This window comes from Alternaria triticimaculans, assembly GCF_023758025.1.
Source record: "Alternaria triticimaculans strain BMP 0046 chromosome Unknown scaffold_3, whole genome shotgun sequence".
In the NCBI taxonomy this organism is placed as follows: Eukaryota; Fungi; Ascomycota; class Dothideomycetes; order Pleosporales; family Pleosporaceae; genus Alternaria; species Alternaria triticimaculans.
Genome location: NW_026055960.1, coordinates 2,676,175 through 2,699,703, shown reverse-complemented (window position 1 = coordinate 2,699,703; position 23,529 = coordinate 2,676,175). Strand labels below are relative to the sequence as shown.

The 23,529-nt window shown below is 51.2% G+C and overlaps 9 protein-coding genes across 9 annotated transcripts; 5 read left to right on the top strand and 4 right to left on the bottom strand.

The window, feature by feature from the left end:
* Positions 1–1,017: 1,017 nt before the first annotated feature.
* Positions 1,018–2,363, top strand: J4E78_003596 (uncharacterized protein; the record flags this gene model as incomplete). The annotated part of the gene is made up of 2 exons (XM_049364234.1): positions 1,018–1,260; positions 1,332–2,363. The coding sequence occupies 2 exons, from the start codon at positions 1,018–1,020 to the stop codon at positions 2,361–2,363; spliced, it is 1,275 nt and encodes a 424-aa protein (XP_049224899.1).
* Positions 2,364–2,967: 604 nt separating this feature from the next.
* Positions 2,968–4,037, top strand: J4E78_003595 (uncharacterized protein; the record flags this gene model as incomplete). Its single annotated transcript, XM_049364233.1, has 2 exons — positions 2,968–3,001; positions 3,115–4,037. The coding sequence occupies 2 exons, from the start codon at positions 2,968–2,970 to the stop codon at positions 4,035–4,037; spliced, it is 957 nt and encodes a 318-aa protein (XP_049224898.1).
* A 140-nt stretch (positions 4,038–4,177) lies between these two features.
* On the bottom strand, positions 4,178–5,239 carry J4E78_003594 (uncharacterized protein; the record flags this gene model as incomplete). Its single annotated transcript, XM_049364232.1, has 2 exons — positions 4,178–4,947; positions 5,005–5,239. 2 exons carry the CDS (start codon positions 5,237–5,239, stop codon positions 4,178–4,180), a joined length of 1,005 nt encoding a protein of 334 aa, XP_049224897.1.
* Positions 5,240–6,735: 1,496 nt separating this feature from the next.
* On the bottom strand, positions 6,736–8,859 carry J4E78_003593 (uncharacterized protein; the record flags this gene model as incomplete). The annotated part of the gene is made up of 5 exons (XM_049364231.1): positions 6,736–6,804; positions 6,882–7,953; positions 8,000–8,328; positions 8,382–8,518; positions 8,634–8,859. 5 exons carry the CDS (start codon positions 8,857–8,859, stop codon positions 6,736–6,738), a joined length of 1,833 nt encoding a protein of 610 aa, XP_049224896.1.
* Positions 8,860–9,318: 459 nt separating this feature from the next.
* On the bottom strand, positions 9,319–9,957 carry J4E78_003592 (uncharacterized protein; the record flags this gene model as incomplete). Its single annotated transcript, XM_049364230.1, has 2 exons — positions 9,319–9,822; positions 9,919–9,957. The coding sequence occupies 2 exons, from the start codon at positions 9,955–9,957 to the stop codon at positions 9,319–9,321; spliced, it is 543 nt and encodes a 180-aa protein (XP_049224895.1).
* Positions 9,958–11,043: 1,086 nt separating this feature from the next.
* Positions 11,044–12,670, top strand: J4E78_003591 (uncharacterized protein; the record flags this gene model as incomplete). Its single annotated transcript, XM_049364229.1, has 2 exons — positions 11,044–11,094; positions 11,144–12,670. 2 exons carry the CDS (start codon positions 11,044–11,046, stop codon positions 12,668–12,670), a joined length of 1,578 nt encoding a protein of 525 aa, XP_049224894.1.
* A 611-nt stretch (positions 12,671–13,281) lies between these two features.
* On the top strand, positions 13,282–14,041 carry J4E78_003590 (uncharacterized protein; the record flags this gene model as incomplete). Its single annotated transcript, XM_049364228.1, has 2 exons — positions 13,282–13,290; positions 13,367–14,041. The coding sequence occupies 2 exons, from the start codon at positions 13,282–13,284 to the stop codon at positions 14,039–14,041; spliced, it is 684 nt and encodes a 227-aa protein (XP_049224893.1).
* A 327-nt stretch (positions 14,042–14,368) lies between these two features.
* Positions 14,369–16,119, bottom strand: J4E78_003589 (uncharacterized protein; the record flags this gene model as incomplete). Its single annotated transcript, XM_049364227.1, has 4 exons — positions 14,369–15,040; positions 15,096–15,307; positions 15,382–15,641; positions 15,782–16,119. The coding sequence occupies 4 exons, from the start codon at positions 16,117–16,119 to the stop codon at positions 14,369–14,371; spliced, it is 1,482 nt and encodes a 493-aa protein (XP_049224892.1).
* A 4,907-nt stretch (positions 16,120–21,026) lies between these two features.
* J4E78_003588 (uncharacterized protein) lies at positions 21,027–23,159 on the top strand (the record flags this gene model as incomplete). Its single annotated transcript, XM_049364226.1, is given in 6 exon segments — positions 21,027–21,407; positions 21,441–21,633; positions 21,926–22,462; positions 22,481–22,779; positions 22,901–23,038; positions 23,088–23,159. 6 exon segments carry the CDS (start codon positions 21,027–21,029, stop codon positions 23,157–23,159), a joined length of 1,620 nt encoding a protein of 539 aa, XP_049224891.1.
* Positions 23,160–23,529: the final 370 nt, after the last annotated feature.

Genomic DNA, 23,529 nt, shown 5'->3' with positions numbered 1-23,529 from the left:
AGTCTCTAAGTAAGTTTTCTTCTATAATTTTACTTTAGTATTTTATTATTTTTACTAACTTATACTTACTAGCTATTTTAAGCTACTACTATTTTAGTTTATTAAATTACTTACTATACTTAGTAATAATAGTATTTATAACTATAAGTATTATATTATTAGTAGTAAGTAGCTAGTTTTTATTTATAAAAGTTATATTTACTAGTATTTATAATAGTAAGTTATTTAAAGCGTTAATTTCTAGCTATATAATATTAATATTATTATACTAGCTAATTACTATATTTTATTAGTAGTAATTACTTTAATACTTTTAGCTATTTATAAATTTTACTTAAGCTAATTTTATAGTATAAAAGCTTAACTAGCTTAATATAGTAGCTACTTTTAAAATACTTTACTACTAGTATATATATTTTTTTTACTTTATTTAAGTTATTAATAAAATAATATTTTAGTACTAAAAGTAAGTGTAGTTTAGTATTAGTAAAAGCTAAGCCTAAAAGCTAATATAGTATTACTATAATAAGTATAGCGTTTAACTTTTTTATAACTAACTACTACTAATAATCTTATTATTATAAAGAATTTAAATAAAAATAAATAATATAGTAATAGTACTTTATATACTTAAACCTTAACTATAGTTTTATAGTATAAGCTATCTTATTATAAAGTTATTTTAAAAACTTATTACTATACTATAAATATATATAAAAATATACTAGCTTAAACTTTATTAGTAAATTATAGTTATTATATACTTAACTATTTAATATACTATTAAAGTTATTATAATTAGATTATTATAAGACAAGCGCGTAAACAAGAAGTTACCCTCTAATGCGGCATGTCGGAGGTAGCAGAGAAGTTTGGCGGGGGAACCAGCGTTCGTGCCTCATGATCGCCGGCTAATCGCGCGACACCCCTGCAAGGCTCCGCCACGCTACGCCCCTGACAGCGCGGCAGCGACGAGCGCCAGGCACCTGCCCTCGATCATTCCACCACCAGCCCACCATGCTGCTGTCCGGTATCGCGCTGCTGGCCGGCCTTCTGTCTTCAGCATGCGCTGCAGACATTCCCGAAGTACTCGACTGCGACCTGGATGGAAGAGGAAAAGTGCCTGAAGGGTGCGAGGCGCCCATTGCACCGGTCGCAGCCGTGGTACCCGGATCGTCCTACATCGCGAAGATAGAATGCAAGGACTGCCCTTATGAGGACCCTGAAGATCACGAGGTCATAACTGGTGATAACGTGCTTGTATGTATAAGTGTCGAGCCTAAGTCCAGCATGTGCCTAAAGAGCGGTGCTAACCAGCCTGAGCGCTATAGCTTCTCAACGTAACCCTCACGCACGATAATCGCACAGTCCTGCTCAACGATCGCCCGCTATATCCCTTACCGACCATACCCACACCCTCCACCTTCCTCGTTACACGATACCGCTCAAACCTCTCCCACGCGGAACTGTACTGGGGCCTAAACTCCGAAGACCCGTATTGTCGCGAAAGCTGGAGTGACAGAGGACGATGGTGCCACGAAGTACCTTTGACACAGGCCCCGCGAATGTATATCGATTACTTGTACATCACAAACCCGAGCGATAATCAAGAAGGCGATGACGCGGATGCAGAATACTGGAGCGTTGCGCTGGACGTGATTGGGAAGTCGCGGTACCCTGACGACCCTCTTTGGAAGTTCAACAACCCGGAGCAGAAGATGCTGTGGGTGCGCGTCAAAGGAACACCTCTGAAAAGAGGAGACAAAGGAGGACCAGCCAAGGTCGCCGACCCGTTCGGTCACTCTACCACGGACGACCAGATTTACGAGTACCAAATCGTCGATGTGCGCCTAGTAGCTCGAGCCTACACCTTTCCTCTCAAGAAGTCTTTGACGATCTGGGGCACGATAGGTCACTTCCTTGGCAGCGACGTCTGGGAACTAGAGGGAAGTCGCTTCCTCTACCGCAGAGAAGAATGGGGATACTATGGCAAGAAAGGAACGCTTCGCGACATGTTCGGCGAATTCGTTCACTGGGAATGGTGGGGCCTGTTCTGGGTCATCTTCAGCAGCGTCGTTGGCGGCCTATTCACCATTTTTCTCTTATGGAAGATGTACCGGTGGATCGTTGCGCAGCGCGAGCTCATGAAGTGGGACGGCATGGAGGATGTCTGGGAGAACATGAGGAGGGATAGGGTGGCTGAAGAGGAGGGGGCACTACTAAATGCTCACGGCGCGTACCGCGATGATCCGGATGAAGGTAGTTCCTCGAGACCACCAGCGTACGAGGATGCGTTGAAGCCGCTGCCGAGTAAACCTCTGCCCGAGAAGCCTTTACCGGCGGTACCGTTGATCGATGCTTGAGCATTCCGATGTTTCGCTGCCATTTACTTTACATTTACTTACGGATATCCATCTATTCACCATTTACGGTCTTTGTCACTTCTTCCGTCTTTCCACGCTTTTCTACATTCGCATTCTCAACTCTGGTTGGCCAATCTTTGTCTCGCAGTACTTCACAGGAGGGTTTCGACTGACCGCATTCCACATTGGAAGTCTATCCAGATCAGCAGTCAACAAATACCAAGCAACACAACATATCTGGTCGTACAGCATCGCACTATGGCGGCAGCTCGTATGAGATCGCCACCAACATTGGCAAAGAGCGCTCAGCCCATTCGCAGTTTATCCTGCAATCGGTATGCGTCGAGCATCACAAGAAATACTCAAATATCAACGATATCGCGATAGCTGAGATCGTAGCTTCAGAACTTGGGGTTTTGTGACACGAGTCAGGACCATGCCGTACACCGCCGAAGACACGCCTTCGCAAGGAAAAATTGCGGGGGCTCAAAGCGGAGCGATAGATAGCGGCCGTTGAAGATACAAAAGGACGGAGCATGTAATCCGTAGCGCTTACAGTTGAATCCTTCGACATCAGAAGAGCAATATAGCATCACGTGCAATCATGGTCAAGATCGCAGTCGCAGGCGGCACCGGAAGTATGCTTCCTCCCCTTCTACATATGCTTACCCCGCCTCTATCGACACACTAGATGGCACACATACGTCGCTGTGGAACTGAAGCTGTCTTCCTCTACTAAAGCTTTTGATAGACGTCGCAACCAACTTGCTCAAAGCCACAATCGCCTCTGGCAAGCACGAAATCACCATCTTCACGCGATCTGCGCCAACTAAACCCCACCCATCCCCCAAAGTTACCTACAAGCAAGTCGACTACACCGACCTCAATGGCCTCACCACAGCTCTCCAGGGCTTCCACACCCTCCTATCCTTCTTCGTGGTCCACCTCGACACCGACAGCGTCGCCCAGAAGAACCTAATCCACGCCGCCATCGCCGCGGGCATCTCCCGCTTCGCACCCAGCGAATGGGGCATCGCGAACTACGCCGGCGTTCCCAGCTACGACAACAAAGACTACATCCGGAAGTACCTCGAAGACCTAGACGCCAAGGGCGCACTGGGAAACATGCAATACTGTCTCTTCCAACCCTCCATCTTCATGGACTACTTCGCGCATCCATACCCGCTAGAACGCGACCTCTACACCTGGCCTTTCTTCCTCGACTTCGAGAACCGACGTGCTATGGTTTTGGATGACGGAAACCAACCCATCGTCATCACTGCCATCCAAGACGACTGTGAGATCCTCGCTCGCGCTCTGGACGACACGCGCCCATGGCCGAAGATCGGTGGTATTAGGGGATGTCGCACGTCCATCAACGAACTCCTCGCTCTGGGCAAGAAGATTAGAGGCGGAGACTGGCTCGTCGAGTATGTCAAGAGTGAGGATCTAGCCAAGGGGGACTTGAAAGCGAGTTGGTTGCCGTTGATTAGTCATCCTACTGTTACGGATGATGTGAGGGAGGGCTTTAGCAAGCAGTTTGTTATCATGTTCTTTGAAGCCATTAGGAGGGGGGCTTGGGATGTTAGTGATGAGTTTAATCAGCGGTTTCCCGAGTACAAGTTTATGAGTGCGGAGGAGTATTTGAGTAGGGCTTGGGAGGGGCAGCCTTAGATGGGGGTTGTTGGATATATTACGGGGTGCGTCAAGGTGAGCAGGAATGGTAGCGAATGAGAGCTTCGTCATATATATATCTACAAGAAGAAAAGGGCAAAGAATATACAACCAACCTCTACCTTACGCGCCCTCCCCATCTACAAAAAGTAACTCTTGATCTTGGGCAAAATCCCAGTCCAAGCAACTCCCGTCGTAGGCTCCATGTTATAAATATAATCCGCCCACCACGGCCCGGCCGCCCACCAAATCCCTCCCAGCCAAACATCGCTATTCTCACCCATGTACTTCAACCCATCCTGCAGCGCAGAAATACACTGCGCATTGTTACCCCCCGCAAACTCGCCAATAACACCCTGCTTCTTATTATCCTTGAGCCACTTGGTCGCAGCCTGGAGTCTCTCTTTGAAAATCGTGGCGCTCACACACGTGGCCGAAGTACCAGAGCCGTCAGTGTCGAGGTACTGGTGCATTTGATATACGAGTTTGTTCTCTGGGTCTTTCAGGTTAACCATGCTGGCGCCATTGCCGGAGGAAATCCATGTCCACGCGCCGGTCCAGCTGTTGCCTTCGGGGGTGATGTATTGTTTTGTGGCGCCTGCGGCGCGGATGCCGTCGATGGCGGCTTGGTTTAGGTCAAAGACGAGCTGTTGGTCCATGTCGTGGTATTCGTTGTTTGTGTCGAAGACGACGAGGTCGTTGTCTTTGTATTCGGCGGCGACGTTGGCCCACCAGGTCTTGAAGGCAGAGGTGTCGGTGATGATGTTTCCCAGGAACCGGCCATAATTGTGAGGTTGGATCATGGCGTAGGAGCCTTTGGAGGTTATGTGGTTTACTTGCTCGGTGAGGTTGCCGAGGTAGAGGGGGTCGAAGGCGCCGGTGAGGGAGTTGGGGGTTAGGCGCTCCATTACTGGGGGGTGTTAGGTCGGGGCCTCGAGGAGTTGTGGCGTATGGAGGTATGACTTACGGAAATTCAATCGAAACATGTTCATTCCCTCGTCCATGAACTTGTCGATGGTGTTGAGATCGTACCAGGTGTATTCTTTTCCGTAGACACCTGTGAAGTTCTTCTCGCCAAATTCGGCACCAGACTCGTTGATTCCGAACCACTTCATCTTGCGAGAGGTTTGGCGTTTCTCAGCAGGAGCCGCAAAAGCGGTGCTGGCCAGAGCGGCGGCCGCCAAAAGAGTCTTGAATAGCATGGTGTAGAAATGCGAAAGATACTTCCACAGTCCTATGTTTCACCTGCTGGGCAAACATTACTCTTATACTGCGAATAGTTCGCATGGCAATGATTCAATGCCCCACAAATGGACGGGCTTTGCCTTCCGTTTCTTCCATGGCAATGAGTGGGCCTTCATCTGATGCCAATATGAAAGCGCTGAATGTGGCATCATAGTTCTGAAGCTTTGGAGCCGCGGTGCCTGATAGATTGCTTGGCCATATTAAGGGAAGCTTCAATAACCGGGATCGTGGGTCATGCGCGGTGGCTTTGCGGGGACGCAGGGTTTACGATTCGTGGGGAGGTTACAGCGGCCTGTCGGCAAAGAAAAACGCTAAGATGAAACCATCGCGCCAACTGTCGAAGTTCTGCAACATGGACAATAAGTAATCAGGTGCGTATGTGACACAATAAGTTGCGCATGATAATCCGCCAATGATTGTCATCGAAATCCGGCACTGGCCCTTGAATGCCGAGGAAGCTTCGTTGCATAGTCCTCGCATATTAAACCTCCTTGATCCTTACCGCATTCGTCCTAGCTTCTCATCTGCCGGCTGTCTACCCACATGCGAGTTGAATCGACATACTCCGTGTTGAGAGAGGGAAGGCGTGGGCGTGCTAAGCACCATGGGGCAAACTCTTGATTGAACGTGATGCGAGACAGCAAATCTGCTCACTGCGAGGGTTTTTTGATCGTCGCATCGAACGGTCTGCGGAACGCGGTGCGTATCTCCGCCTTGCATGCTGCAATCGTAGTCATGAAGGGGTGTTTAACAGTCGAGCATATAGACGAGGTTGACGCTGATCGTACCTAAAATTTTGTCTTGCAGGAGTAGCTCACAGATTCAAATCTCTGATAGCAGAACTGGAAATCTAATCATTTCTTTGCCCGGTCATACATACGCCGAATCCCCATGCGAAAATGGCCATTCATAAAGCCAAGTACTCCAATTCGCTATTCGATAGGAAAAGAAACGCATAGGTTGCCTTTACTGTCTAACATTGCGCCGACCGGCGCTGGGGAAGACATTCCTCGAAGGCGCAGCAACACTACTGAAAGCATTACGGCTACTCCTGACGCCAGCTCGCTGCAGGTTCTCCCATTGAGGTTGGACCCGGGCAGGTGGACGGTTTGGAACAATGGAAGGCATGATAGAGGGCACCTGACCGATGCGGGAACGACTTGGGCGATATGCGGGCGGTACATCAACCACTGCTTGGGAATAATTGGGCGCGTCTCTATTGTAAAGTTCTCGGTTTTGGGAAGAGCCATAGGCACTGTCGCTGGTATACGGTGAGCGTCCCTCTTCCGGGCGTATGATGAAGCCACGTGAATTAAGATGACGTCTTTGATGCTGATGTGAGTATGACGTTGGTGCTAGCTCTACCAATCTGCGGCGGTGGTCCACCTCGATAGGCTCGTTCCTAGAATCGACGGGTGAATCGAAGAATGAGAGGCCGTTTAGACTGCGAGCCTCAACCCAGCCGGCCCGAGGTTGGTTCGTCCTTGACCTTCGTGACTGATAATCGCCGGAATGATCGGAACTATTCTGAAGTTCAGCGCGGCCGGGCGATGGATGGACTCGGGCCTGGGTATGACCGGTTCGGAAATAGGGACTTACTACACTCTCGATCTGATGGCCGGGATTTTGTTGGCGCCTCGGTGCTGGCGTAGTGGGGCCAAGATCCGGCATGCCGTGAGCTCTGTTTGTGTATTCGTTAGTCTGGAGGTCGCTAGAAGGATATTGACGCGCATCGACAGAGGCCGGAGATCTGTGTGGCGACTGGTGCATGAACGGATGTCCAAGATCCAAATGCGTCCGGTAATCAACTCGTTCGGCGTTGTGCTCATGTCGATAAGCAGGTAGTACTTGCCTATTCCTGCCATCTTTACGATAGTCCGTGCTTGTTTGCTCGCGAGGATCTTTCAGACCGAGCTCCATCCCATTGTCGTGCGACAAACCATCCATAAGACGAATGTATGAAGGCTCAGTAGGCAAATGAACCGGACGATGGCTACTGCTTTGCTTTTCCATCTTGACTGGAGACGATGCCCGGAATGTGAAGTCTGGCCGGTTGTCTTTGAGGCCTACACTAGCAAGTAGCTGCGATCCTCGAACGTCAGAGGCTTGATGGGGCTGTTCTACGGGCAGCGCTCCCGACATGTATGGTGTCTCGCCGCGGAAGTCATCGCGTCCTGGGTGACGACCGACTTCAACATCTTGCCAGTGTCCGTTATCGTACATTTGCACGTCTGCATCGTCCTCAAAGGACCCATCTGCTGCGGACCTGGAGCGGTCACTGGAGAACTTCTTTCGCAGGCTCGGAAACATCTTGCGCATGGATTGCATCCTGGACATAGGCTTTGGTGGAGGTGGCATGGCATCTCGGCTTGAAGGATGGCCAACTTGGGTATTGGTGGGAAGGGGTGACTCGAGGCGTTGCCGCTTCATGGGTCGCGGGACAAAGGAGCCAGAAGATGCTGTTCCCAATCGCCCAGTTGTATGAGCCGATCTACCGGCGGTATGACTGGAGGCAGTTGTTCGTAATTTACCGTCCGATCGTCCGCTGCGCTCAGGCGATGCTTCGTCGCTGTCGAACGCGTGGGGGTCAATGCCTTTGAAGTTAGGTACAGGTTCTAGTGCCATCGCAAAGCCGAGTTGGGCAAGTCGCTTCTGCATCCTCTCGTTTTGACTGGAGCGGTTAGCAAATGCCTCGTAGCATGGCGTATTCGGCCTACTCGACTAGCATAGGCACAAGCTTCAAGTAATGGCGAATTGCTGACTTGTTTGCCAGGAATGTTGCGAGGTCCTTTGGGTTGACATCGCGAAAATGCGCAACCTCTTCATCGAGACCCTGGAGTCGCTGAACCTCGGCTTTCATGGCTTGAAACTGATCCTTCTGCAGTCGTAGTCGCTCGTTCTCTTGCTGGAGTGTAACGACTTTTGCGTGTTCCTTGGAGGCAAGATCCTGCACACTAGCCAGTTTCTTCTCCATATTGGTCAAGGCTTCTTGAAGGGGCTTGCGGGTCGCATATGTGTTCTGGCAGTATCGAATAAGCGCAATATACTGGAACTGATTATTGTTAGCTGGCGTCATGACCTGTGGGTGACATGACGTACGCGCAATGCCTCCATCTCTTTTCCGCTACCATCGAGGCGGATGGGAGGCGCGGTGAACCATGCGAGCGGAATGTTAGGATCGTATTCATCTTTCTTGAAGCCGCGTATCGAGAAGAGATCGCGCGGCTCACTGTCGCCTTTCTCTTTGATACAGACGGGACAGGGTGATTGAGGTCGCTGTCCGGCTGTATGGAAAGGCGGTCCTGTCGTGGCTGTCAGCAGCTGCCTAATGTGCGGTCGCGCTTCACTTACCGCCGCCCTCCAAATGACTGCTGCAGAAGACATGACAGCAACTGGCGAGGAACAGGCGCGTCACAAGGCGCTCTTTCGGGTTGATACCATCTGACAGGCCACGGACTGTCTCGTTGTGGCCTTCGTAGACATCGGCGAAGGAGGCGCAACACACCGAGCAGGCGTAGATGAAGTTGAGGGGATCAGCGCCCAGCTCTGTTGGTCCCTTCTCCGACACAGCGCTCATGACTGCGGTTGCGACGATGTGGAAAGAGGACAGGAGCGACGCGGGGGTGGATGGTGGGGGCAGTTGAGATGTGGAAGTGACGGCGAGGCAGTCGCTGTCAACAGCGCCAAGACATCAACACACGTCGTGCTTTCCTTTCTCGACGCGGTGACGGACGATAAGGAACAACAAAGGGTGCGAGGTGAAGAATCGACATAAACTCACGGTGAGACACAAGAGACATGGATCAGACATTCGGACACGTGCGCTCCACCTTCAACACTCCCACGCGCTCATGACAAGGGGTGTTATGAAAGTTCACTGATGGCTACACGGAAAGCATGGAAGAAATGTCTCCATATATACAGAAAACGGATCATCTTTCTCTACCTACCCAGTTCATCTTGTACTCTAAGCAAACGTCCGGCATGGGTATCTGTATCGCATTAGTGTCGTTCCTGCAAAATCAGATGAAAAGACCTACGCTGTGCCATATGACTGCTCGTTCTCCAGCTCGTATCGCTTGTGTCCGCCAGCAAGGGTGTTGTGCAGTCCGCTTGGTAGCGGAGGCATACCACCAGGTCCCAGCACATCCTTTGCAAGTCCAGTGTTCTTCTCAAACGCGACCGCCAGTCCCTTGGCGCCTTCCTCTTTCGCCGCGACCAGCGACTTTGTGCCTGCCTCGCCAATCAGCTCCTGCTTGGGTGCTGCCGCGCTTCCAACTTCGAGCAGCGCGACCGCGTCGGACTGGGTGACTGTCGAGAGCCTGGGGTATCGTCGTCGCACGTCGCGCTTCCAGTATGGGTTCTCGGCGATATCAGCGGCAGGAAGAGTGACGGGGTCGTCGTAAGAGTTGGGGTCCAGACCGCCTGGGGGTGGGTTGCGGAATTGCGGGTTCATGGGGATACCCGTGGAGCGCTTGGGGTCGAGCGCGAAGAGCCTGTTAATCGCGGCATAGATTCCGGTAGGCTGGACGGTGTATTTCTACAAGTCTGCAGTTAGTACCCGTGTTCGCAATGGTTCTTGGCCGAAGAGGGGCGGCAAGGTAAAGGCGTATCGAGATCGGGTCGGGCTGCGTACCGAAAAGACAGTAGTCTTCACATTCTTGGCGACGGACATCTTGAGGGATTGGCCTTACAGACAGGCTGCAAGGGTGTCAATGGGTCAATGGGTGGGTGCCGTGCTGTCGCGCGTTTGGGTCGACTATCGTGACGCTTGGTGATGTTCGCGAAGCTCGATAGATGCCAAGACGGCACTATCCGCTTTGATACTCGTGCCCTTTCATTCGTCAGGTCTGTCGCGAATATCAAGAACCGCGACTACACTCGCAATCTTCCACCTTGGCTCGGGTCTCAATCATATATCATCCTGCAGTCATTGTCTCCAGCCGAACGCTCGTCCCACGAGGTACTGGTGCTTGACGGTCAACGTGACAGGCGATGAGAGCGTTAGCGATACCTGTCGATCACTCGCCTCTGACAGCTGAGTCTATAGTCTTTGCCGGATCTGAGAAAGCATCCAACTGGAAGCGCTGATAGTAGATGGCTTGCAGCTCCAGCTTGCATCACTGCCCAGGTGCTTTCTACCAACTCCTTAGCCGCAGTGAACTTATTGTGTGCCTGCTAGTTCAAAATGATATGAGCCCGCGTCTGTGCATGCGTTGTTGACTACCTACCTAGTAGGTATGCATGATGCAAAATCGTTCCTACCCCACTGCCGTTGCAACCGTGATTGTTGCCAGGCTTACGCGCACGATATCCGCGCCCTTCCAATCCCGAAAAAGGTGGGATGGCACGGGTATCCGCACTAGTGTCCTCGCTTGCTGTGATATCCGCTGCAGGTGATTGCGACACGGCGTTCTGCATCGATATCCGACATTAGCCGTGACACGCCGCTACGTATACCCAAGACACCCGCGCGCCGATTCTGCGATGAGAAGGGCACGAGACTACTCCACAACGCTGTTAATCTTTGTCATCGCGATGGAGCTGGGATCAGAGAGGGTATTGCGGGAGCTGCGGATGGTGGTGGAGGGTGAATGAGTACTTATGTACCTCTGTCTGCACAGGAGCTCGTTAGTGAAACGATCTTGGTACTCTCCTTCGTGCACACGAATTGTACAACTGCACGCGTGTTTGTGGCAATGATCTTTGTTCGATACCAATAATACAACACACTTTCAACTCGCCTTGAGCTGTCGCAAACATGGCAATTCTATTCCTACTGGCCTCCATCTTCGGAGCGCTGGTTCTCTACGTACGTTGCTCCCCGTTCTCATGCCATTAAAAGCTGACACTATGCTCAGATCTTCGGAGTGATCGTTTACCGCCTGACTTTCCATCCTCTTGCATCATACCCAGGCCCTTTCCTCGCAAAGATCACAGATATCTATCTGGCGTACTACGCCTACAAGGGCTCTCGGCACCTCGCTTTCCACCGCGCGCACGAGCAATATGGACCGTACGTCCGTCTTGGACCGAATCTACTTTCTGTCAACACCGCCACTGGTCTAAAGACCATCTATGGATTCCGATCAAACGTCAAGAAGGCGTCGTTCTACGAAGCGTTTCCCAGTACACCCAAAGCGGTCAGCGTCCATAGTTCTATCGACAAGATGCAGCATGCACGTAAGAGACGTGTGATGAGCCACGCTTTCAGCGACTCGGCCATCAAGAGTCTCGAGAAGTACATCCTGGCAAATGTACGTGTCGGCTGCGAACTGCTCGGACGTAAGAGCAACAACTGGTCTGCTGAGAAGAGCCTCGCCGATGAGAAAGATGGTGGCTGGAACGACGCTTGGAACGCTGCGCATTGGTGCGAGTGGCTCGTTTTCGACATCATGGGTGATCTAGTATTCGGCAAGGCTTTTGGCATGTTGGAAAGCCCTACCAATCGCTTCGCAACTCAGCTGGTTGGCAACGCGGCACACCGACATCTCATCTGCGGAACACACCTTACCATCCACAATTGGCACCTTGACAAGCTCTTCTTCCGCAAGATTGCAGGCCAGCGGGCGCAGTACATGCAGTACAGCAAGGGCCAGGCTATTGAGCGAACAAAGTTGGGCGTCGACGTTGACCGTAAAGATTTCTTCTACTACCTGCTCAACGCGAAGGATCCAGAAACCGGCAAGGGCTTCAGCATGGATGAGCTTTGGGGCGAATCAAACTTGCTGATCATCGCTGGTTCCGATACAACTTCGACGGCTATGGCTGGTGCCTTCTTCTACCTAGCACACAACCCCGCAGCGATGCAGAAAGTCTGCAAAGAGATCCGGGAAACATTCAATGACGTTGAGGAAATCGTAACCGGACCCAAGCTCAGCGGCTGCTCATTCCTACGCGCTTGCATCGACGAGACCATGCGCATGACACCCCCAGTCGCCGGTGCTCTTCCCCGAGAAGTCCTTGCCGGTGGTCTGGATATTGATGGTCGCCACATTCCTGCCGGATGCGACGTGGGCGTCCCGATCTACGCCATTCACCACAACGCCGATTACTTCCCTCAACCGTTCGACTACATTCCTGAGCGATGGTTATCTGATCCATCCGCGAACCCGCTTCATAGCAGTCTCCAGGCAGCGCAGTCGGCGTACAACCCCTTCAGCATCGGCCCTCGTGGATGCATTGGCAAGGGTCTCGCGTATGTTGAGCTGTCGGTAACGATTGCCAGGGTACTTTACTTGTATGATTTGAGACTGGCACCAGGCACGACATTGGGTGCTGGAAGCAAGGACTTGGAAGTCGGTAGGACAAGGGCGTCTGAGTATCAGATCCAGGACGTTTTTGCGAGCAAGAAAGACGGGCCAGTCTTACAGTTTAGGGCTAGATGATGCCTAAGTACCTAAGTAGCTTGATTCATGAACTATCTTGTTAAATTCCTTGCAAGCCTTTGACCAAATCTTTTCTTTTGTGCCAGTATACCAGGTGGGCGCTTGGTCGAGCTATTCGTTGCACAGGACTGAACGGCGTGACGGCCGCAGTTTCGCTGCTTTCGTGACCGTGTTATCGATAAGCCAGGTCTTGGCAAAGCCAAGGAACTTTCTCTGTTTAGCGCGATAATGGCTGGCGTCTTTTCGAGCAGACGCGATCATTCGCCATCATCGGTTGCGGATGCACATACCATCACCTTCGGATTAACACAATTGACTATGGCTGTACCCAGGATACTCTCTCGCGGGCGCTGTCTCTTTGCTCGGACAACGCCTTCCGCACGCGTTGCTCAGTCAGCTGTTCCGTTGATCAGAACATCAATTACGAAGCGAGAGTTCGCTGCCAGCCAGCTGAGGCGGGAAAATATCATCGAAACACCGTCGAGAGGACCAGAGATTGCACTCACTGATGCGCGCGCTCCGACACCAAGCGCATCATCAGGGGTTGCTTTATTGGGTATACCAAAACGACTGACAAGGGGAGAGGTCGAGGATCTACTAAGATCAAAAGGATGCACCGTGTACGTCTTATAACATTTCTTTGGGGATTTCGCAAACAGGGTTTCGGGCTAATGATCACCCAGCAAGAGATTGCAGATGCGTCTTGATCGCTACACTTTCCAGAACGACACCAGGTGTTTCGCGGAACTCGGAAGCGAAGCAGAGGCTGCCAAGGTCATTGCAGAGCTTAATGACGCAGAGATACAGCGTAAGAAGCTTGTCGTCAGGCCTCTCAAAGACGACTTCGTTTGGGGCCCTGTGGAGGACAAGCGAGATCACCAGTACGCTACTCGCTACTTCTTTGACGAGGGCCCCGCCGCTGCACTCGAAGCTGTACGCCCATTGCTCGAAGGTCGTCGCTTGATGGTTAGAGTTCAGACACCCGGTTGGACGTCCAATACCAGCATCGGCAAACAGAAACAGAACGCGCTGCGGATACTTGACGAGCAATTCGCCAAACATGGTACCATCGAACGCATCAGTGACTTCGCGCCATTCTATGGTGATAAGAAGAAAGAACCGCGCATTCTCTGCTTCATCGATTTTGCAACCAAAGAGGGCGCAGATAAAGCGATCGAGAACATCCACGATACGCAAATCGAGGGTCGTTTGACATGGCTGACGCGTTCTGAGACCAATCAATACAGGAGCCACCAAATTGGGAAGGTAGCCCCAGAGGCGCTCAAACAGCTACAAGAACGTGGTGTGGCGCCTAAAGACGAAGAGCTCCACGAGGACAAGTTTGTCAATCCGCTACCGAAGAAGGAATAGTCAAAGCAACGATGGTGGGACGTGTGTGTTGCATGAGCTAAGACTTTACTCGACACACACCATAGTCTGTTGTCAGCACTGTCTTTTAAACGCAGGTATTTGTCGACCTTTGTACATTAAAGAAGATTCCAACCTTATACGAAGAGACCAAAATGAAAAGTGCCGGCTGGCTTGCATCTTGTCTCACACCCACCACAAGTCTTCAATTCTTCCATAGTACCTAAAGTTATGGTACAAACGTTACGCAAACCCCTGCGCTCACAACGTGCAGGTAGCAAAGAAGCTTTACGCAACACGCATGTGTTTGGGCGGTCGCTTGCCCTTATCTTACCAGCTGATATTTTCCAGCTCTTTAGCGTCGCTTTCCTCCCAAGGAAACAACTGCTCTGAAGCCTTGATCAACCGCTTATGATCCTCCGATCGCGGTTTGATCGAACAACGGTATGGCACAGGGTGACTGATCGCTCCCGGCTCAAACTTCACCTCCGGCTCCACAACGCGACCATCTCCATCAACGGACTTGGTGATGTCAAACACCGCGAGAGTCTGGGCGATGGTAATGAAGAGCGCGTTATCCGCCACGTATCGGCCCGGGCAGATGCGGCGACCATATCCGAAGATGAAGTTTCTAGGGTCAGGCTCACTCTTATGAGTGGGTGTTTCGAGGAAACGTTCTGGTCTGAAGACCATCGGTTCGGGGTAGACTTCGGGGTCGTGCGTAAAATGCCAGTTGTTGGGTAGCAGGATGGAGCCTTTCGGAATGCGATAGCCGCGGCAGGTGTCTTCTTCGGTGCTGCAATGTGGAAGACACATTGGTGCGACGAGGTGCCAGCGGTGTGTCTCCTTCATGATTGCCTCGATGTAAGGAAGGCTCTCGCGATCTTTACTGACGGGTAGCCGGCCTCCGCCAATAACGCGATCTAGCTCTTCTTGGGCCTTCTTTTGAACTTCCGGGAAGACAGTCATGGCAAGAAAGAAGGTCATGATGGAGGACACGGTCTATTGATTGAGTCAGTAAAGTAACAGAGGCGCCGATATCTGCATAAAAGCTTACCGTATCAGCACCGCCCAGGTAGAGCGCCAATGCAGTCCACTTATGAACAAACTCCATCTCAGCATCCGAACCGAGACCTTCAATGCATTGCGACAAGAAAGACGGCGAATGCCTCTTCTCTCTCATTTGCTTCTTCACGAACTCATACGGTTGATTCGTGCATTGGCTGAGCTGCGCCGCCATTCGTCTCGCCGTGTCTTTGAACCCCGTACCTGGCAGCCATGCTGGCAAGTACCGCACTAGCCGACGTCAGAGGCTATATTAATCATCAAGAAGCGATACTCACAGAATGGGAAGATGTCTACCGACCACTTCCCAGGAACTGTAGCATCGGCGAACTGCTCCATAGTCTTGGCGGCCATATCAACGAAAGGGTCGTTGCCATTGGCGACAGCAGTGTAGCCGTAGGTGATCTTGAGAATGACACTGCCCGCCTCTTTTCGTATATGATCAAAGAGCTTGTCGGGCGACTCTAGAAGGTTGAGCAGGAAGTGCGCGGCTTCCGTCTCTTGCGCTTTATCAAACACGGACACGGAAACGTTCGTGCTCGCTATCTTGGTGATATTTTTACGGTGAATTTTCCATTCTGCGGAATACGGGGTCATCGCAATTGCATGACGCCATCCTACCCTGTCAGCATGGTCAGCGAGCACTTCCCTCACCTTACTATGGAGCTCTCCACATACATGTCACCACTAAAGGTCTGGCTAGGTCTCGAAGAATGAATCGCTGAGCGATCGCGCAACAGCTCGAATGCGATCTCAGGGTCGTTAATGATGATGAAAGTCTGCCCTAGCACTGTGACGGAACTAAGGGGACCATAGATATCCTTGTGTCGTAGCCAGTGGTGGCACTCCAGCATGCCGGATTTGGGCATATCGTTGACATTTCCAAGAATCGGGAGGCCCTTTGGGCCCGGGGGAAGAGGTCTCGCGTTCTTCCTTCCCAGATGCCAACGGGTGGCGTAAATTATGGCAAATGCAGCGAAAGCAATAGCGATCGTGGCTGATAGTACGATAGACATGGTGATGACAGTGATGAGGAAGGCCAGTTGCCGGGATTGTAACATGATCGAGATATATGTCCTGCCAAGCCAGATCCTTCGCCATATCAGTATCTTCCTGCGTGATGACGGCTCGCTTAGAACGGCTGCGCCGCATCAATGCAAATACAAAGTGCTCGAGAACATTTCCGCCAGTAGAATAAAGCGTAGCAATTCCCGCAGGATTTGGACCGTGTCGAAAGGGTGAATTTATCAAATCCTGAACGTCAACGTTATCGGTTGCGGCACAAACCTGTCAAGGAATGGCAAGCCCTGGAGTCCACCAGTGATCGTCTTCCATTGCGCGCGGACCTTTTCGAGGCATGGTAATTTGATGGGGCGACTAAAACAACGGCTATGATCCATTGGATCCTGCGAGCTGTCACACGCTCAAGAAGGTAACCCCCTTAACGTATCGTCTCTGAACTGAGCCATGAATCATGCGTCATGTTGAACATGTACTCCCAACGCTTTGTTGGTAACAAATCTTGCGCTGCTGCGCACCTTCCCACTCGATCATCGTCGCGATGAAGCTCATCCAGTACTTTGCGACATTCGCCATCTTAGTGCTACATATACTCGCACAAGACGATTTTCTGCGAAAACTACCAACTTGTGCAGTCAGTCGATGACCGAACTTTCGTGGTACCAGCGGCTAAGACCCACAGGCAAAGTGTTTCCAAGCTCTTGTACCCTCGAGCAATTGCAAGCCCGACAACTTCGACTGTCTGTGTGCCGACACCACCTTCCAGACAGCATCCGCGAATTGCAATGCTGAAAACTGTACTGTTTCCGCATCACTCAGTGCGACCAACGAAACCTACGCGGCTTGCGGCATACCGATCCGGGACGAGAGCGAGACAATGATCGCTGTCACGGCATCTATCGGCGCTCTTGCTGTAACAATGGTTATCTTGCGACTGACAGATCGGTTCTTCTCAGCCAAGGCAAAGCTTGGGCTGGACGACCTACTCATCGGGCTGGCTGGGGTAAGTCATGAGCGTTGAGCGTGCGGGACGCTAGAGCTGACGAAGGGTAGTTGGCCTCGTTGTTTCAGAACGTCCCTGTCATTGTCGGTAAATCCCTCCCAACACTCCATCTATAGATGGATTGGTCGACTGATGAGCCTCCTAGCGGGTCGTCTCGGATTCGGAAGAGACATGTGGGGGATATCGCCGGCGGCGATAACAAATAGCTTCAAGGTAAGCCTCGTCTTTAGCGCCCGTTATGAAGCTAAATTTCGCTGCAGTGGTTGTACGTTAGCTATTTTATGTACCAAATCGCAGAAGCCTTTTGTCAACTGTCCATCCTGGCTTTTTACCTGCGGATCGCAACCTCGCCAAAACTACGCACGACTACGTTTGTCCTGATGGGGATTGTTACCTGCTTCGGTATCGGCAATACAGGAGCCATGATGTTTCAATGTCAACCTATCTCATTCTTCTGGGACGGGTGGAAAGGCGAAACAAGTGGCCGATGCACCGTCGACGTTCGGCTATTTGGATTCATTCGCGGCGCCATTGAGATCATGCTCGACGTGGCAATCCTATCGTTGCCTTTGCCCATGCTAGCGAGACTACAGATGTCCTGGAAGAAGAAGGTCCAGATTATCTCTATGTTCGCTGTGGGCTTCATCATCTTCATCGTCAGTTGCCTTCGCTTATGGGCTCTCGTCAAATTCGATCAGAGCTCAAATCCGACTTGTGAGTACTGCTCCTCCTGTTGGCTGCACAATGACTGACCGCGCAATCATAGACGACAACGTATCCGGTCTTTACTGGTGTGCAACCGAAGCCAACCTCTTTATCGTAGTCGCATGCATGCCTGCCATGCATGCGATGTACCAGCATACAATTCCCAGGATATATAGAATGCCCTCAGGCTCCGGGAAGAGCAGCTACGTCTCTAGTGACGATCGCTATCGTATGCGAAGATCAGGTCATCGGCTGTCTCTGGGCGGTATCTCGAAGGCTATCGATATCCAAGTCAAGCGCGAGGATTTCTCGGAGTCGGATGTCGAACTCGTAGGCCGGACAAACTATCAATGATGCTTTGGGAGGTGGAAGGGCGCGTGTGGGGTTGCGAGCGACGCATCAGGCATGCAGCGAAGACTGGCGACATCTCTGTTCTCGATGACATGTAAACAGCCTGACTAATCGACGCGAAGTTCGTTCTGGCAATGCTAAAGCTTCCGCGCTGCACATGTCTGCTGAGTTGTGAGATGGTAGAAGCTGCATCATCTAGAGGTAGCAGACAATGACGTCATTACCTACCTACGAAGCACCTAGCCTGTTCGGGCAGACCACGAAGACTGAAGGGCGGCACTTCCGTCCGTTTTCGTTCCTCTATTGTCTGGCGCCCACTGCGTGAACATAACAACTACGCTTTACTACAGTGATCACTGCATCATGGCGCTCAACCTCGAGTCGACTGGTCTGACGATTACAACAGGCGACCAGATGTAAGCTCGCATCTCCACCTTGAAGGCTAACGCGTACAACACTGTTCGAGACACGGGGATAAAATTGCTGACTGAAATAGTGCGCGGATCAACCAACTTATATCGCCTTTTCTACGACTTCCTGCAGAACTTCGCAATCTCATCTATCTATTCACGTTTACAGATTCTGTGATACGTATGCATCCGCGGAAAGGCGAACAAAGCGCGACAAACCCTATCGGTCTCGTTTGCTGCTGTCGGCAGCTCCAGCGTGAAGCCAACTCACTCTTCTATACTACAGCGACCTTCGAAATGGAAATGGCCCTGCCTTATAGCCACGAAGCCGCTATCGTCGCCATTGGAGCTGAGCGGTGTGCGCGGATCACCTCGATTCAAATCTCTTTGTTGTCGGTAGAATTCCAATATGTACACTGGGCCTACCCGGCCAAATGGTTCCAGGAAGAGGTTGAACTTCAAGGGAGGGCTAACGCAAACGCGTTCCCGGCTTTGAACACGGTTCACGTCAAAGGTTCGAGGCTACAATTGTCACTCCTCAGTTCCGATACTAGGGCTGACCTTGTGCGCGCATTTCGCCTTGTTTATGGAAAGCCAGCCATCGAGATTGTATTTGAGGCAGGACTGGAGGGTATCCTGAGAGCTGCCGATGATGGGCAACCGTGAAGGCGAGCCGATTCTGGTCATTGTCAGTTGCCAGTGACTTACTCCGTTTTCACAACGTATGTATCGGGTTGATTGCAGGTCGTCAAGGCACAAGGGTGAATGGAAAATCGTATGTTCCCGGAAAGCTTGAGCTGAGGCACGGCCATTAAGCTCCCACGCGCTCTTAAACCCGCAGTTACATCTAAACATCTACACTCTCTCAGTATTCTTTTCCAGTGTCCAACTTCAAACATCACCATGTCCTCAACACTTGCTTCAGAGATGCAGGATTGGAATACGGCTCCCAATAGAGTTAAAGCCATGTAAGCGGTCTTGCATGTTTGTTGATCAATCGCTAATAGGCATAGTACAAAGAGAAATCAGCTTACCTCGGCTCTTCTTCGGCTTCCTGGTGAGCTGCGTAATAAGATCTGGGAATACAGCTGTCTAGGCAGAACGATCAAGTCGGTTTCGTCCACATACGAAGGTGCGCCAATCTCTAACCGCGAGCCTGTTGGCCTCCTATTCGCATGTAAGCAAATGCGCTGTGAAGCGACTCCACTCTTCTACCGCCTGTCCACCTTCGATATCGGAGACTTCAAGAGGTGGGAAGACCTAACGTCCATTCTGTCCACGCCGCAAAACCGGACGATTACCACGATTTGGTTCAAACCTGTTGTGTGTCGCCTGGTTCCACATTCTCAACGCGTGCCCCAGCATGCCATTACGCATATCGGCCTCCGGAATGTCAAATCCGAATCGTGGCGCCTGTTTTGGGGCACTGCTTTACAGGCATACTTCCATGGACATGAACTGGATGTCATACCTCTAGGATGGATGAAGACTTCGAAAAGGTACCTTCGCCCAACCCAGAAAAATAAGATAGGTCGTGACTGTAATCGCTTGATGAATGGGCACATGGTAGTCTGTAGTGATGCCGAAAGTTACGAGCGACAGCCCGATTCTTTGGATAAAAAAAGTCTATTGACTGCCACCGGAAGCTGAGTCGGGGATCGCGTGATCGGAACTGTGCTAGTGTGGAGCACAGGCAATGACCAGGCGGAGCAGGAACTGGATAGATGGCGGCTTTAGCATATGTGCCAGCGATTTAGATAGTCGGACAACGAAAAGGATGATTAGAATGCAACGGTCTTTAGGATAATCTCCACCGGTGCAATCGCGAACTAGGAACATTATGATTGCTGACAGTGACGTAAGCTGAGATGGAATGCGGGGGGTGTTCGGCCGAAGCGGTTAGCCTCGGCATCGGGGATGATGGCCGCCCCGAAGGCGTCTTCGTAACAACGCGAGTTGTGCCCTTACGCCTTGTTTTGACCCACTGTGATACAACCACTCGAAATGAGCGCGGATGGTCAGACGCCGAGAGTGGTACCTCCAAGTCGACGAAGAGACAAGCCCGTCTTAAGTTGCACCCTTTGTCGACGACGCAAGTAAACAATCACCTTACCTGCCCAAAAGAATTGCATGCTAACTGACTGGAGGTTGAAATGTGATCGACAGCAGCCATGCAAAACATGTGTCGATCGCGGACTCTCGCTGTCGTGCGTCTATGTTCGCAACCCACCAGTGCATAAGGAACCCAAAATCCCAACCAGCGTCCATGACAGGATTGATCAACTCGAGAAGCTCGTCACCAATCTCATCGGTGGAAACGCGGTTGATACAGCTAATCCCGCGCTATCTAGCCCATCACAAGTGCGGCAACATCACAACGGAGGCAACAATGGTGACTTGCCTGGCACGCCAGATCGCGTAAATCTCAGCTGCGATGCAACAAGCTATACGAACAGTGGACATTGGACAAGCATACTTGATAGCGTACGTGAAACCTCTCACAGAGACTCTTACCTCTCTAATATCAGCCCAGATATCTGAGCTGCGCGAACATCTCGACCAGGTGCCCGTATCGCCCGACCCGGATGACGAAGTGGCGAATGAAGTACCCGGTCCGGAGCTGCTGTTTGGACGTAATCTTCATGCGACTAGAGAAGAGTTGCTCGCCGCTCTTCCTCTACGGCCAGAAGCGGATCGACTCATTGATACATTCTTCATATCAATGGAATCTCATCCAAGTATGTTCACTACCTCGATTGAAGAGCGCCCACTGATATCTCCAGCCCTCATCCACAAGCCAACCTTTCTCAAACAGGTGAGATCATATGTTTATTTCTACCTCAGGTAGCTAATGATCACACAGTACAATGAGCTGTGGACACAACCATTCGAAACTTCAACTATGTGGTTGGGTGTTCTCTACGCTGCACTGGCACTTGGCTTTCGTTTCCAAGCCGGGGTGAACGCTCATCAACCTGACGATACTAGACTGGCTCCTGATCTGGTGCAAATCGGCTTTTATCGCGAGAAGGCTGCGCAATGTAAGCAGGAACTGAGTACAAACTACATGTGACGCAATTGCTAAGTCCGTACGTCAATATCTAGGTATGATTCTTGCAAACTATACCAAAACACCGCCATACACGATCGAAGCGTTCTTGTTGTATTTTGGCACCGAATTTTTACGCTCAAGCGATAGCCAGTTCAGCATCTACATGCTTGTTGGCATGCTTGTACGTCTTTGTTTCCGAATGGGATACCACAGAGATCCGTCGAGATTTCCGAACATCTCGCCTCACGAAGGTGAGCTGAGACGTCGTAAATGGCTCGTAGTCATGTCGCTCGATTTTACCACCTCTTCTCAAGCCGGACTGCCACGGACGATCATGCCGTCTACGTACGACACTCAAGAGCCTCGCAATTTAAGTGAAGATGACCTTCACGAAGATATGCTAGAACTACCACCGTCAAGGCCCGAAACTGAGTTGACGCAACTACTTTACTCCATCGTTCTCACAAGGTTGCGAAGCGTGCAGGCCAGAATTGTAGATCTCGTCAATGCTACATCGCTGCCACCGTACGGAGAGATCACCGAGATGGACGCCACACTAAGAGATGTCTTCGAAAAAATACCACAGTCGCCCACATCAAACACCTTCGACGATCCTAATACCAACTTATCACCAGACTTCATGCGCTACACGTATTTGAACGTAGCCTTCTTGAAGGCCGAGCTTATGTTGCATCGACCCTACTTCGTCCTCGGCCGAACCGATAGCAGATATGCATACTCTCGCAGGGTCTGCTTGAACGCTGCTATAGAGATGCTTCGCTTTCAGAGCAAGCTTGACGCTGAGGTCCAACCAGGAGGTAGACTAACTTCACCAGGGTGGCGTCTCTCTACCTTGAGCTTGTACATGTCTTCCATCATTGCGCAAGACTTCTTACTCGCGACTACCGTCTTGGTAGTCGAACTTGATGAAGGCCTCATTGCTCCTATCCCACCGGCTTCTGAGCCCATGGAAAGCGGGGTGCAATTGGACCATGCGTCCCCAACGCAAGAAGAAATCATCGCGTCGTTGCGCTCCGCTTATCACATCTGGATCAGGGCTAGCAAAAGATCGCAGGAGGCACGGAAGGTTGCTACAGCCGTGAAGCTTGTTCTCTCTAAAGTTCACGGCAGTGGGGTACAGGCTACCGAATCGGCGCACGGTGAGCGGCATCTTATTTACTACCCGCTTACATCTACTAACGTCATCGAAAGCGGCTCACATAGGTGCCCAACCTGATTTGACTTCCCCATCCCAGATTTTCGACACCGACAATCTTGGATTCGCTGTTCCCGACTCGGATGCTTTTGACATGGGCGATAGTGCTTTTGGTCACCCGTTCGATTTTGGCTTCATGCCAATGGATCTGGACCAGTATACCTTACCTCTCGATTGGGTACGTTTAGCTCGGCTCATCAGGTGCTGTTGGACTAACCCATGATTAGGGTGATGCGTTTCCCAATCTCCAGCCGCAGCCTCTTGGACAATATCCCCCAGGATCGTTCTTCCAGCAGTAGAACAGCTGCGCGTTCGAGTATTTTACCAAATCTCGGTCACTCTTCGACAATCGAAAGGCTTTGGCAAATGTACACGAGCGACGTGGTGTCGCTCAAGCATCATGTGGAGAGGTCGCGATCGTCGCTCCTAAAGTTCGGCGTTTCAGTCGCACTAGTGAAGCGCTCCCCGTTTCTGCGGGAGCTACCACCTCGCATTCGCGAACTTCACGACCGCTCTCAGTTCGGCACGACGCGTACTTCCAATGCGTGGGCCCGGCCATGCGCAAGTTGTTTGGACGTCGACGAAACATCTCAGACCCCATCCATCTGAAGCTGGTTGTTGCTCGATGCCACGCTTTGGCCACGTCCTGCGACGCCGAAACAGGTACGC